The following is a 16,111-nucleotide window of genomic DNA, read 5'->3' as shown; positions in this document are numbered from 1 at the left end:
ATCTTTCTACTTCGGGGTCCCATGTGTTAGTTGAGCTGCTGGCAATGCATCAACATTTTCCCCTTCCACATTTTTCTAGAAATGCATGGCTCCTACCTGGGAATGGGGTCCTGACGGAGCCATTTGCCCAGAGAAAGGAGTACTCAGTGCCCCAATAATTACCTTGGAACGTGATGTTACTGACATCACAATTAGATAATAATAAAATAATGAACAGTCATTTTTATTGAATTTGAATCTGAATGACTAAAACACATAAACAAAATGTAGTGATCACATGATAGTTGGGTTAAATCAAAAAGCATTTGATAAATATCCAGCAGCCTGCAGCTAGTGGTTGTACCCCCATTCTGTTAAGTCAGGCCATATTTGGGCTTTCTTGGGCGTATTCACAAGCCCCTTGCACCACCGTTGCATCACTTTTAATTTTAATATGGGAAAAAGTGGCGCAAGGGGCATGTAAATAAGTCCCTCTTAACTTTGTAGCATCACCTATCTCTTTTACTCAGTTTGCTTGTGTTGGTCAGTGTACTTTATTTCACATTTCTCGCTTAGAAAATGCTGGCAGGTTTTGCGCCTCTCCTTGTCAATGTGGCCACAACTCATCTGCGCTACCTACGGGAATTCCATATTTTTGTACTTTTTTTAAAAAAATCATGTTAATATTCATCTGTGTCTGTGTCTTTTGCTCCCCCGAGGTGGCTCTTTATAGAATTTTATTGTAAACACAGTGGTCAGGAATCACTTTGACAAAAATCGACTGGGCAAGATTGTCAAGAGGAGAGCTAGCCACTGCTTAGAAGTGCTTTCAGCAGAGTCGAAAAATAGTCCACCGCTGTATGAAGTGAACCTAGCTGGACAGCAGTGGAACAGTGTGCATCAATTCACACTGACATTAAATTTCACACACTTAAAAAGCTTTCGGCGCAGGGAGATAAACAATTTGCCGAGAATCACATGATTTGCTATGAAGTGCAGGAGCCAGGATTAGATGTTATCTCCAGGTTCCAATGCCAGCAGCATAGCCACCAGACAACATATTTTTCCCTTGAATCGTTATCTGCAGATTGAAATTGAAGTTTTATGTAAGAATTAGGAGGCCGAGTCTCAAAAATGTCATCACTTCTAAGAGTCATAGGTTTTTATCCATGATTTTCATAGATTCAATCATTTTGTGGATTCACAAAAAATCTCCAAGAGGTGCATATGCTCAAGCTTGTAATGTCAAAACGCTGTCTAGAATCACTTTAATACAATTGCAAGACAACCAGAGTGTAAAGGTACTCGGGGTAGCCGACATTACATTCCACACACTTGTGCACTTTTAGGCACATACAGAGTGAGTAATTTGCTCAAAACATCATGTATGTATGTATGTATGTGTGTTCTTATATAGCGCTCAACTTACCCTAGGGCATCTCGGCGCTTGCCTTGGGAACCCGTCCTGGCTTTTCCCTGTGAGATAACCCGTACTGGGCATCCCCAAGGTGAAAGCCAGGCATCCCGCCGCGGGGGGGGGCCATAGTGGAGATTAAGCACGCTTAATGCCCAGAGTCGCAGAGTGTGAACCGGTGATTAGAGTGGCCACCGAAGCGAGAATTATCGAGTCCGTGGACAATTGAGCTCAAGACCCTGCCACGTCGGGAATTGAACCCTGGTCCCAGGTCTGACCTCTGCTTCAGGGTATGCCTCCTTTAACCAGTGAGACACACTTCTCCATTTGGATTCGAGTGCAAAGCAAGAATTTAAACTCAAGCCTCCAAAGTTTACCGCCAGAAACTAAGCAACTAGGCCCGCAAATTGTCTCCCTATGCTTTTATTCACACTTTAAAATTGATGTGCCATATAAGAATTTCATCTGAGAATTGTGATCCAGAGTTTTACAAAATATCACTTCTGAGCCACAGGTTTAAACCAATATTTTCAAATTGTACTCATTTCTGGATATTCACAAAACAAACCCAGGAGTATGTCTGGAAATCAATTAACATTTTGCAATTTCTGGCTTTGACCTGTTCCCCTAATTTGTACCTGCAAATGACAGCAGGTGGGAAATCTGCAGGCCAATTAAAAAAAACATTAAGTCCATGCTTGTTCTTGTTTTTTGGACTTATAAATCTTTTTCTTGATGTGAACAAATACTTTGGGACAACTCTTGTAAAGGTTTTTTCAAGTAAGAAACTTTGTTTACTTTGAGAGGAAAAGTGCCTTAAGATAGGAATGCTTGTGAGTACACATTCATAAAGATTATTCTGTGAGTATGTGTTTCCTGCTCCTTCACTACTCCTGCCTTACTACTGAAATTCTGCAGTTAACCAAGAGTACCAAAAGAATAAGTCACAGCACACTTTTTGTGAATCTGCATAAAGTTACAAATTTGGTTTTTTTTCTCTATATTTTTAATGGTCACCCAGGGAGAACCCATGCTAATTACTTTCTGAAAATTACAACTCTGGAAATTCTGGCACATTTTACACTTTTGTAAACTTCATCCGAAAGCATGGATATCTACAAAGCAGGATCCTTTTTTTGAGCATCCACATGGAGATTGTTAAGAGTGCACCTATATGCACATGAAGTTCTGTGAGTGAAGCGCTTCATGTTCACACCCCCCTGCACCCATTTCTCTTAGAAAAAGTTGCTCACTTCACCTTTATGCTAAGGCGAAAAGATCCTTTTTGAGAATTCGGCTTAGCTTTGCAGGGCAATATACTTCTAAGGCCTTGACTACAGTCAGCCCAATTAATTGGGATATGTGTTGTAACTCGGTGTTATTGAGCATATCGCTGTTAGGATCTCTGTGATAGGTACCTCACTTCCATATTTTCCCTCAGTAAATTTTCACATGTAAAACCTGCAGAAATTTAACACTGGAAAGAGTCTGATAAAAAAAATGGAACATCTGGATTTTTGGTATGCCCAATTTTCAGATAATAATCCTAATTTCTGCACATTTACTGCACCCAACAAACTCCCGTCCAACGGGTGTGGTAATATTTTAGGTGTGAGAAATATTGCACCATTGATTGGTACCTAAAATTACAAGTCTCTAAGTCCCTCATTACAAGTTGTGCTGAATAGAGTAAGGTATACACCACACTATGTAAATTCCAGAGGGTGAGTTATTTGCCAGGGCTCTCTTTATTTGCTTGGATGAGTAAATAATCAGCCAGAATTAAAACCAATAGCCCTGGGATCAGTATCCATCAATAACTGTAGTTGTAAATTTATCTCATCCAAATGGGGAATAAAATGCGGATTTCTGTACATTTTGTGTACCTCAAAATGTTCCTCTGGTACGGTTTGCCAGGTTTGAACTGCAGACGTTCACCTAGGGAACGTTTGGGGGGATGCAGTTATTACTGCTAAGTTCATGATTCCAGTCCATGCAGTGTTTGCTAGGTGATCTGGAAAAATGTACCACTCATGAGGGCCAGGTGTGGTAAGTACCTCTTATTCTGATTTTTGGAGGAGAATATTAGACATAGCATGCAGAATTGGAATCTAAAATATTAAAATGTGACGACTTTGCCTTTTGTCTGAGCCTTTTCAACTTATAAATTGCAGTACATTGACTTGTGACAGTCTCTCTGGGAAAACAGCGGGGAAGGGGTCGATTACTCAGAACTCAGATGTTTGATCTCTATGCAAATTTCTGTTTGCACAGGGATCGGAATTGAACATGTAGCTTGCAATCAGGGTCTATTAATGTTACTGGGAGGAGCCACTAGGGGGACACAATGAAAATATTTGACTTTGTCATGTTTTCTGCTTTTAAAGCTCAGCAATCAGAGCCCCTTACAGCAGAGAATGTTGAATGGGCCATGTTACACTGCATGCATTTAGAACGCATGCCATTACAACACGTCATTACAACAACTTGCTGTAGGAGGGGCGCTGGATGTTGGAAAAGTATAATTTACTATTCCAACTCCAGTGTGTGCAACAGTAGGGAAAGTGTTTGATTTAAAATCCAACACCTTCTGCCCCCTACAAGAAGTCGTCGTAACGGCATGCATTGTAATGGCATGCGCTGTAACAACGTGGTCGTTGTACAACATGGTCGTTGTAAAGACATGCAATGTGCAAACATCGTTGTGAACGATGTTTACCAGAATAATGTACCAGGGGTGGGAGCATTACTTAATTTGTAAAATAATAAGTGCCAGCGCCCTTGTCATGAGGCCACTGCAGCTTCCTCCACCCGTTGCCCCTGCTAGTGCTGCCAATGACAGTACCAACACACCTACCATCAATCACACTCCTACAAGTGTGACAATTTAGACTATTCCAGGCCCCCAAAGCTAAAATGATGGCTTGGGTTGCAGGTATTAGTCATTTTAATGTGCATTAAATTATTATACAACTGTTCTTAAGCTCATCTCTAAACTAGACTAACAGCACCACCCAATGGTCTACCTCATAAGTGCCAGTGTTGAAAATTAAGTCTCATTGCCTAGTACAGGAAACCACTGACTCAAATTAAGCACTTGGTGAAAGCAGTTGTTTGGTATAGTGGTTCATTTAAGAAAGTAGGCTCATCTTATTGCTAGACAGCTGAACCATTATTTGGTGTGCTATGAAGAGCTGCTCCGGCTTGAGGCACTCATGGAGGTGTGTCATCTTTCCTTACTGATGTCTTTCCTTAATGTTTTGAACTGAAGGGGGCACTGAGCCTGCAGAATGTGTCCTTAGTCATCCCAGACCCTGAGGAGGGAGTGGCTCTCCCGAAGGAAAGTGCATCAGCCTTCTCCGTGCCTACACTCTACCCGTCCGCGGTGCGCAGGCAACAGGTGATTGAGGTACTGCTGCTTCTGCATTGTAGTGCCTTAGTGTGTGGCCATGAAGCTTTGCTGTGTATGTTATGCACACATTTAGTAGCCTGTGTTGGTCTCATCACTTTCCTATGCTGTTTCTTCTTCTTTTTTAACTCAGTGTGCTGCTTTTGCATTTGCCCATAACAGCTCTTTAACAACAAGAGTAGTTGTTTGCTGTGTGAATGTGACCCTACTCCTAACTTCCCCCAACACCTTGTAGTGACTAATGACTAGAGATCACCCTCTTCAATCTCATTTCAAGCTGCTCAGAGAGGTATCAACCTGCTCCTGACCATGTAATTCCAAGGCATGTGCCACTAGTCCATGGCAAGAGAAAAAGGCAACTCTTTTGCACTTCTAGACCAAGTAGAAGAAACAATGTGCATCCTAGAGACAATATCTGATTTGCCTAGAAGTGGCTTAAGTAGAAGGGCCTATTTTTTTTTAACAAAATAACCCTTTTACCAACTGGATCTCAATTCTTATGCTCCAGGTACTAGTAAACTATGAATGGTGGAATTTTTGGTGGGTATGTTAGCAGCTGCTGAGAGAGTAGAGTGCTTTTACTAAACTTTTGGACAGAAAGATAGCATCTATTTACTAACCCAGGAAATTGTCAACATGTACAGTACTAAATTCATGGTGTTGTATGAGTACCTATGCAAACTTGAATAAATGTGAGTCCATGTACCAACAAGTATGCGAAAGGACATGGGTTAACAATACTACTACACAAAATTAATAGCGTGAAGGAGAAACGTGATGGCCAACTGTTTTATATGTACCAACAAGGCAAGTGTGCAGTATTTCTTTGTTGTTTATTATAGCGTGTACAATGCCTTTGTATATCCTGGTGAGCGCTTGATGACAATATATGTGTGGACAATGGAGAGCAGAGTATTATAACACTGAAAGTGTAAATCATCTGAATATAGAGAATTTCAAGGGTACTAAAGTCCAATTCTAGGGCATTGGCAGACACGGGTCACAGGAACACCTACTCTGACAGATAGGTTAATTTAAAGGTATTAAAGTCCATGCATCATACGAATACACACTGTCGAAAATATGGTGCTCTAATAGTATTAGAGTCACTTCAGAATCAGTTTACTGGGGATAAATATAGTAACTCCAGGGAGACAGCACATATGAGGTTGTACAGCAAAGCTGTCCTATTTAAATATCATTGAGGAACTCAGATTGAAAACAGAATGAACACTGAAATACTTTTCATACACTGCACTAACAGGACACGCATCATGCTTTGGCAGGAGGAACTCCCACAAGATTTGTTGAATAGTGAGGCATTACAGAATGGTGTTCAGCATGAAAAAGGGGTGATTGAGCAGATTCATGTGTGTATGGCTTGGGGTTAAAACTATCCTTTGGGCGTTTCAACAGTTGGATAGAAAGACCTTCACGCATGTTGCAATGAACACTCTATGATTAGAGATGGGTGAGCGAGGTTAGGAATCCCCTATGAGCATACTCAAGAAAAAAATAATGATTTAGGTTACTTTCTGAATATTAATAATGGATGCTGGGTGAAGAGATCAGGAAGCAAAAGACCCACAATTGATAGACAGAATGCAGAACAAATCAAAATATTCACCCCCAGTCAAGAGATCTGGGTTATATTCAATCATTCTTTTGCTCCCCATGCCACCCCAGTTTAGACCTAGCCATATGCAAATCAGTCTTGACCCTCTGCCTCATGGGAACAGTCCAGACCGAAATGCCAAGCCAGGTCCTCCCTGGACTAGAAACAAGCATCCTAGGACCGGTTTCGGGGTTTCACCCCTCATCAGACAGGATAGCCTGAATACAGTGGCACAGTGAGCCCGGGAACCACGTCTGGGCATGCCTGGCACACTTGAGGCAAGAAAGCAAAAGACACACAATTGATGGACGGAATGCAGAACAAATCAAAACATTCACCCTCCAGTCAAGAGATCTGAGGCAAATCCATTATTATTTTGCTCACCATGCCACCCCAGTTTAGACCTGGCCATATGCAAATCAGTCTTGTCCCTGTGCCTCATGGGCACAGTCCAGATCGAACTGCCAAGCCAGGTCCTCCCTGGACCGGAAACAAGCATCCTTGGGCTGGTTTCAGGGTTTCACCCCTCATCAGCCAGGATTGCCTGAATCCAGTTGCACAGTGAGCCGGGGACCCACGTTTGGGCATGCCCAACGCACTTGGGGCAACAAAGCAAAAGACACACAATTGAAGAACGGAATGCAGAACAAATCAAAACATTCACTCCCAGTCAAGAGATCTGGATTAGATCAGGAGGTCAGGGGTTTCAGACCTTATTTTTGCTGGTGTTAGAACTATGTGCCCTATGGCACTGCTATTCAGACCCACAGTGTGTGATCTGACTCTAAAATAGTACTGATAAAATTGTTTTCACACAATTGGTGTATTTACCTTTCCTATAAGACCATAACAGATGGCACAGAAAATGTGTCAATGGTATGGGAGGTAAATGTCATATGTGGACTGTGGTGTGTATTTATACCACCTGTATCTATGACAAAACGATGTGGCTTTCAGGAACACAATGTGCTCTGGCTGGGCTGCAGTTTAAAGGCATTGCAGAAACACGTGGCAAGGAAAAGTGCTTTTGTCTTGTAGCAAAACATGTTTTCTGTTCTGAAAGATTCTGACTTCGATAACAGAGACTATTTCTGAAGGCGCCATCTCAGTTTTGCGTCCAGGCAGAGCAGCTGTGTTTTCTCTGTCGAGATGTTGAACTGAGACGGCGCCCTTTGTATACAAGAACGCCACTGTAGACATGCCAAATTCAGACAGCGTAACTACCTCTTTACGGCTCCGATGCAAATTACGGCAATTTTTCACGGCATACTGGTGGCACAAATTTTCTTTAAGATTTTATTATCTACTTAGACTAATTACCTTAAGGTCTTACATTGATCTGCATAAACAAAATGATATTATTATAAAGGAATTTTTAAATGTGTTAAAGAAAAATGTCTACCTGTAAATAGGTTTTAGAAATGGGTGATCTATATAAGTGATTAGTAGATATTTCTATTTGGAAGATTGTTAATCTCTGTCACTTGTGGATATGTGCAAATTGTTCTGTACCCTTCAATTTAATTAATTTGATCATAAATCTCTACAAAAAAGAATACACCAGTTATTGATCCATTTTATTTATTAATTTCACTCTTGATTATATTAATTACTTTATAGTTTAAGTTTCTTTATTAGATTTCCAAACATTAAAGAAGAAAAGCAAACAAGGCATATTCATGATAGCATTTCAGGACTCGACTAAACAGGGGTCCATGCTCTATATTTAACGTTCCCAAAGGTTTGGGCAATCCCATGAAATGTGTAACAGTGTGCCGGGGAAACCGCATTGTCGCCAGCACTCAGGGGGTTTGAACAGGTTATATTTATGAATCCTGTGAGGTGTACAGTACCAATAGGTTACAATCTTTGTAGCCGTCTGAATACTGGCCATATTGTGTGCGGTGTGTCGTGCCCTGTCATAAATGTCCCCCCATTCATTAGTTGTGAGTTCCCTGACAATTTCTACTTCCCAACGGAGTTGGCTCTTGGACTTGGGCATCTCCATAGGGGAGTTGACCAGATGGTGTAGGTCCGAGACTAGGCGCTTGTCTGGAGAACTCGACAAGAGCCAGCATTCGAAGGGGGTGAGTTGTCGCTCCACGCCAGGGCTCATAGAAGGTTGCAGCGCCCAATGTCAGATCTGGGTGTAGTGCCAGCGCTCCGTTTCGGGATGTGCAAAGTCTGCACACAGTGCTTCAAAGGGAAGTGGGCCCTCTAGGTCAAATAACTGGCCTACCGACCTGCAGCCCGTCTCCACCCAGACTTGGAATGAGGGGTCCTGAGAGCCTGAGTGAACATCTGGGTTGTTGGCCATGGGAGTAAGTGGTGAAGGGAAGGTAGTGAGTCTCCTTTGTGCTGCTAGGCTGTCCCAAACTGTCAATGATGATTTGGTGATGGGTGAGAGATATAACGATTTGGGCCTTGCTTGCTAAGGGAGGGATGGGATGCTCCATAGTGCATGGCCCGCCATTCCACAAAAACCCTAAGTGGGGTTGGCTGGTACTAAAGAAGGAGATTAGGGATTCCTAGGCCACCCTAGTCTGGGGATCGATAGCTGAGGTCCCTAGGGAGGCGAGGGTGCTTGTCTGCCCATACAAATTTGTTAATTTCTTACTGTAGGGAATGCAGTATCCTGGGCGGAGGCGAGACCGGGAGCACCTGGAAAAGAAACAGGATTTGGGGGAGGATCATCATTTTAATTGCAGAAATGCATCCTAGCCAGGACAAGGGGTAAGACCGCCACTGACGTAGATCAGTGTTGATCTGATGAGTTACTTTTTGATAGTTTAAAGTAACAGTGTCTGCTATAGTAGATGTTACCTGGAGGCCCAAATATGGGATAGATATCAGGGCCCACTGTAGGAGCAAGGCCCTGACACAAGGCGTTTAAATTCTGTGGTCGGAGGGTAAGATTGAGAGCTTGCGATTTCTGGATATTTATGCTGAAGCCTGATGCTGAGCCGAAAGCCTCCGGCTCAGCTAATAAGGCGGACAATGAAGTAGAAATCTCCTCCAAAGAGGCTATGACATCATCCGCATATAGGCCTATATTGTGCAGTTCTCTGCCTAAGTGGATTCATTTTATCTGTGAATTGGTGCGCACTTTATAGGCCATGGGTTCTATGTACGGAGCAAACAACAGGGGCGACAGGGGACAACCCTGTCTGTTCTCCCTGGCAAAAGGGAAGGGCGTGGAGGGTTGCCCATTGACATTAACGGTAGCTATTGGTTGGAAGTAGCTGCTGAGAATCCATCTTTGAAAGTGGTCCCCTATGCCGAAGTGGGTCTGGGTGGCTGCCAGATAGGGCCACTGTACCCTATCAAATGCTTTCTCGGCATCGACTGCCAAAAGCATTCTTTTGTGGCATATCTCTGAGCTTTGTCAATTATGTGTAGGATCTGTCTCGTATTATCGCTACACTGTCGTTGGGGCACGAATCTGGCTTGGTATGGGTCTATAAGGCCGGGAAGAAGGGGATTAAGCCGAGCTGCGAGATTTACTGTAAAGAGTTTGAGGTCGGTATTCAGGAGGGAAATAGGACGGTAGGAAGAACAATGGGTCCTGTCCTTCCCGGGTTTGGGAATTACTACTGTATCTCCTTGGAGCATCGGCGAGGAGAGTAGCATTGTGTCCCTGATTGTGTTGAAGAGCCTCGTAAGAATAGGGGCAAGACTTTAACGGAAGGTTTTATAAAAAGAGGCTGGGAAGCCTCCCGGTCCCGGAGATTTGGATTACTTTAGGCGGGAAATACTGGAAATAACTTCTTCTATTGGATCGGGTGTTCCAGATCTGCAGCCTGTGTGGGGGGGTCATAGGTAGGCTGCAATCACGCCTGGCGGAATATCTTGCTGGGGTAGCGTGTCTGGTAGCATTCCCTGAAGGAATCTACGATGTGTGCATCATCTGTCCACTCATTTCCCTCCTTGTCTATGATCTTTTGGACTCCTGACTCCTGTTGTTGGCCTCGTAACTGGCTCGCCAGAAGAAGGCCATATTGGTCGCCACCTATGTAGAACCTATGCCGGAGCCGGAGTGCAGCTTATTTAGCCTTATTAATGTCTAGCCCCACTAGTTGAGCTCTGGCCGCTTCGAGTTGTCTCCAGATACGGGTGCCCCTGTTCTCTTGTGTATGAGCTCTAGTTCTGGCACTTGGCGGGACAAGCTCTCCCTTTTGTCGTGTCTCATCCTGTTGTCTGCTGAAGCTACAGCTATAAACTCCCCTCTAACAACCACCTTCAGGTCATCCCATTACATAGAAATCGAGATCTCAGGGGTGTCATTATTCACCAGGTAGTCCTGTATTGTCTTGGTTATCAGGGCTATGACCTCCGGGCGGTGCAGCAAGGTGTCTCTGAGTCTCCATGTTCTGGGGGAAGGGCTGGACTGTGGAATTGTGAGGGTCACTGTCACCGCAGCGTGGTCAGAAAGCAAGCAGCGCTCGATCTATGTCGCTTGGACCACAGAGGCCACTTCTTGGGTGCCTAATAGGTCATCAAGTCTGGCGTAAGTTTTATGGGCCTGGGAATAGAATGTGAAAATGGGAGTATCAGTGTGAGGTTCCCCCTAAGATCTAATAAGCCCATATCCCCCAGCCAGTTCTGTCCCGCTGCCGTCAGGGTCCCTGTCTGTCCATAGCATTGTGCCAATCTGTCCATATTAATTAAATTAGAAGATTTATATGTTTGAGGCCCTTAATTTAGGCACTCATAAATGACATTGTCAAATTTTGTTTCACTATATTGAAATAATATGCCTTGTAGGCTCGCTTACTTGATAAAATCTTTAAGGTAGTCAGCATTTTCCTGCCCTGACCGATTTTCTGCCTGCAGCCTGTATTCAGTCACATGAATGGGTGTAGATGACAATTAGGCTGTGTGAACTTTTTCCCATACAGCCGCACAATAGAGGGATTAGGCATGCCTCAATGGGCCATCTGCTGGCAGAATGGGGGGAGGGGGCAGAGCTCAGCACAGCCCAACTTACACCTGATTCGCCGGTGCTCTCCCTCCACACAAAGGGCTTAACGACCCTGTATTGTCACTGCAGCCAACTTGAAGCCAAGGCAGGGGAGTCAGGAAGTTTCATGCATTTCAAAAAGAACCTTTCCAGAAGCTTCTCCCACTTTCCAGAAGAAGAACACCAAGGTATAAAAATAGAACCTTCTGACCATATCTTCAGTTCACTACTGGACCTGCGAAGGACTCTCAGAGTCTGCAGCTAAGCAGGTATGACCTGCTGCGCGCTTTTCCAGACTGCTGCTATACCTGGAAAGACTACTTTGCTTCCTGGAGCCTGTTTTGAACCCTGAGAGGCCAGCCCTGTTGTTAGCCCTACACCCAACACTACCAGAGGTGATCCAAGGGCTAGTGTGCTGGCCTCCTGTTCAGGGACATAACAGGCTCCCACCATCATAAATCCGCAACTGGATCCAGCTTGAGTGATTACTGACCCCCCAAGAGGTGTCCCATCAGTCCTGGACCTTTGGTTGTGGTGTTAAACGTGCCCAGAAGGACGTTTTCCAAAACTGCTGATGTAGACATAATTTGGCCAAAAAGTGTTCTGAAAACCAGGAGGGTAGGACCAAAAAGCTCGCCTATCCGCCCAAGGTGCATAGCTGGTCAAATTGATTTTGCAGCCTCTCCCTCTACTTTCTTATCTGCAGCAGTAAAAAATAAGGGTCAGCGGTCCTTCGTCAAATGGGTATCCAACCTCCTGGAACTGTCCCTGGCTTCAGCCTTCTGCTTCGAACCGCTGGAGTTTTTCAATTTCCATTTCAGTGACTAAGTCCATACATAGAAATATTCTCTGCAGCTTAGTCCCAAGGCTATTCGACGACGATGCTCCATCCTCAGACATTTCCAACAGACTCGCTCATCTGAACTTTACATTCCCTGGTATCCGAACCCTGTTCCATCGCAGTCAGCCTTAACTTTCAACTTTGACCTGATCATGCGCGACTAGATATCTGCAGTTGGTGCTTTGATCCTTTTGGCGCTATCTTGAACCATAAACTTTGGCTATGGCACCCGTATATTGCACCCACGTATAACAACAGTGTTTTAAGTGCACATTTTGGGTGTATTTTAATCATGCTTTTACACTTAATATTTATTAGATATTCTGTGTTATTCCATGTCCATTGAATGATATCATGTATACATTTACATTTTTTAACTCAAAAATAAAGTATCAACTTAAATAAATATCTTTTCATAGAGTCGAGCAGCACAGCTACCATTCATTCAGGAACTGGGCAGGGATTTTTTACTCTCCACACCAATACAGTGTTTTGCTACTGGACTGCTGACTGTCTCCTAATAACAAGAACATCTTGGTGGTTCGCCTGTAATTTGGCCTCTCCTAGCTGTGGCATCCTCTTCTCTGTCAGCTCATTCCCCATTGGCTGAGGAAGATTTGCGCACAGTAACTCCCATCCCTCTGCCCCATAGTGTCACAATTTAAATTTAAAAATGAAGTACATTGATTCTTATTCTTATTTGATTATCTTCAGTGCTTTGACTCAGCATGGCTAATTCTGCCCCCGAATGGTTAGCCAGGTCTGTTAGGCCCTAGGCCACCTTTTCAATTTGTTGAATAGATGCAAAGCAATAATGGAAACAATATTATTAGTCATGTATTTATTACATGACTTCATTAGAAAGCAAAAAACACTTCAGAAACATAATTTACAATTGTTTTCCATTTTCTGTTTATTGACAAATGTCATTTAAACAAAATACAGACCACACTGTTCACACAAAATGCAATAATTAAGAAGTTTAATGGAGATGTCACTAGTAGGAGAATGTGATAAATGTCCTCAAGACAGTGACAAGGTGCGAGGGAACTGACATCTGAATAATGGCCGACAATTTCTGCCAGTTTTTAGGATGTCCCTTTCAACCCCTCAGTCAGTTGTTGATACCCTACCTATCCATAAGTTTATATGTTGTGTACAACTTCCAAAGGAAGCTATACATGAGAACACGGGGTCTACATTCTGCTAATTCAAAGCTATTGCATTATAGCTGAGGGACACTGTGTGATCGCAGGTGATAAGTCATTGTCTCCACCTTCGTCCACTTTCCCCAGTGCTCTACATAGCCAACAAACACTTGAAAATAGCATTTATGGCTCTTGGCCTACCTACTGCCATCTCATCTGCCCCCCAATGGTAGTGCAGATGGTCACAGATGACAGACTTTAAGAGCTCGCCTTCAGACAGTTTTTAGCTGTCTGTTGTTGTAGACCCGTTGAGGACAATACCAACAATTATAAAGGGATATGTGCCAGACCATTGTTTACCATTAGCTAGCTTTCTTCTAAATCAATTGCTTTATCTTGGATGACTTGTATCTTGTTGCATTCAGTGAACTCCTTCTTTCTTTCATAGCTCCATGGAAGTGCATGTGTTTTCTTGCTCTTTACCTTATGTTTTGGTTCCCTATTAAAATAACCTCCCCCTACTTGCTCTATCGGTTGTTCCCTCCTCCCCTTTCCAAGCTTGACTTTTGCTTCTCTCATAGGCACCACTCTAATGTTTTTTACTTTTTAATATTTATAATCTTTTTCCACCTGCCTCAGGGAATTTTGTAGATTCCTTCACATTCCAAAAGTTTCCTCCACAGAAATGGAAGGAAAATATGTGATTTCAGGCGAAGTTTGAGGTTTGCATGGCACTTTGAGTAGGAAAACCTCATGGAATTTACACTAGGGTCCCCTTCCTGGAATCCCCTGGCTGTCTAGTTTTCAAAAATGTCTGTGGTTGGTAGGGTTCCATGGTTGGCAGCTATGCGTGGTCCCAAATCCCACAGCCACCCCAATTGCTGATGTCTCCACATAGCATTTTAGGGCCTTTTGCTTAATGGTCTCTTAGCCCATCCACACAAGTGAGGTACCATTTGTATTGGGAGACTTGAGGGAATGCTATGGTAGGAAATTTATGTGAGGAAAATATGCCCTGCAAAGTTTTAGGTTTGCAGGGCATTGTTAGTAATAAAATGGTGTGGGGTGCATGCACAACACACCTCCCTGGACTCCCCCAGATGTCTACATTTCAGAAATGTCTGGATATGGTAGGTTTTTCCGGGTGGCAGCCTAGCAAGCCCAAAAAGTGCAGCTGTTCACCATTGCAAGTGAGACAATATTAGGAGCCACTTTACTTGAGGTTGGGGCATGGCCATGCCCTTGCTGTGCAGCCACCACTCCTATAATTTTTATAAAAAAACAAAATTCCTTGTGTCTAGTGGGCATTCTGCCCTCGGGGAGTTTTACCCCATTTATTTTTATGGCAATCGGGGGTAATTACTCCATCTGCCCCAGAGGGCAGAGAGACTGTTTCCCCATTTACTTGGGGCGAGGACATGGCCATGCCAAGGCTGGGTAGCCACCACCCCTACACTTAAAGAAAATTCCCTGCAGTCTAGTGGGTTTTTTGCTCCCCCGGGGGCAGATAAGGGGTAATTACACCCCTGGGGCAGAAAGACTGAAATATTTGGTTGCTAAGGGCAGGGCCGTCTTAACAGCATTACAGACCCCCGGGCAAAGCAGTGCACAGGGCCCTGCCTATACAAATACTCACAAGAATAAAAATGTTTAAACAGAAAATTATTGTTAAATTCTGGTCTGCATGGAGCCCCTATGCTCGTGGGGCCCCCGGGGAACTGCCAAGCGTGCTCATTGGTTAAGACAGCACAATCCCTTGCCTAAGGTGCCGCTCCCCCTATCCATGGTGGGTAGTAGGTGACTCCCTGCTTGGGGATTGCTCCCCTGTGGCCTCCCCTTTCCAATGAAACCTTTCCCAAAGGAATCAGTGCTGAGGGGGCTGAGATATGCCCCGAGCACTGATTGAGTGAAAGTAAAACAAGCCCATTAGCTCGTTTTACCTTCACTTTGACTGCAATTACGTCAGCGCGCCCTGCGCACCAATCGTCACTGCAGTTTTTTTTTTTTAAAACACCCAGGCTACTCCGGAAGCTCTTTCAGAACAGCCCATGGATTAAATAAAATAAAGGAGTCCCTCTGGTGCAGAGCACCAGAGAAACCTTTATTTACCTCCCCTGTGTCGGCCAGTGGCCGACACCTGCACTGGAGAGGTAGTGCGACCATCATCCATTGGCCAATGGCCGCACTGAAGAGGAGACAGCTGAGCAGTGGTAATCAGTGTCAGAGAGAGAGGGCTAGTGGAAAGCCATGGAAGTTTGAGGCAGATCCAGGTGATTGTGGTTTTCTACCACAATATTGCGTTTTAAATATCTTCCTACATAAATCTTATAGCCAAAATAGTGACTTATGGACTATCGCAAAAGGAAGCATATAAAGGTAAGTATAGATTTACTATTCTTAACTCCACATTTACATACCTTAGTGATATGCATATTGTCTCAATACGAAGACTTAGAGTTAATAATAGTAAATATACACTTACCCATATAAAGATATATCTTCAATTTACGTTGCTGTGTGTTTAAAAAAAGTAAACGTATACTTATCTATATAAATATATATCTTTAAACTATATTACTGTGGAGTTAGGCATCTATACTTACCTATATTAAGGTATATCTTCAAGTACATTGTTGTGTAGTTAAGAACAGTAAATCTAAACTCACTAGTATATACTTAGCTTCACAGTGTCATGTAGTCATTATTTGGTCTACCATATTTTTGTTTGGATTATGTTTTTGTACT

The 16,111-nt window shown here is 43.4% G+C and overlaps 1 protein-coding gene across 1 annotated transcript in view; it reads left to right on the top strand.

Annotated features, from left to right (window-relative positions):
* The window catches only part of CACNA1H (calcium voltage-gated channel subunit alpha1 H), a 1,502,131-nt gene that overhangs the window by 1,460,018 nt on the left and 26,002 nt on the right, over positions 1 to 16,111 (top strand). Inside the window, exon 33 of the mRNA XM_086940723.1 lies at positions 4,665 to 4,802. Within this exon, the coding sequence (XP_086796849.1) occupies positions 4,665 to 4,802 (138 nt within the window). The remainder of the gene's footprint in view (positions 1 to 4,664; positions 4,803 to 16,111) is intronic.

This window comes from Lissotriton vulgaris, chromosome 10 (assembly GCF_964263255.1).
Source record: "Lissotriton vulgaris chromosome 10, aLisVul1.2, whole genome shotgun sequence".
Taxonomy (NCBI): Eukaryota; Metazoa; Chordata; class Amphibia; order Caudata; family Salamandridae; genus Lissotriton; species Lissotriton vulgaris.
Note: the sequence above shows the minus strand (reverse complement) of the source record. Positions and strands in the feature narration are given on the sequence as shown.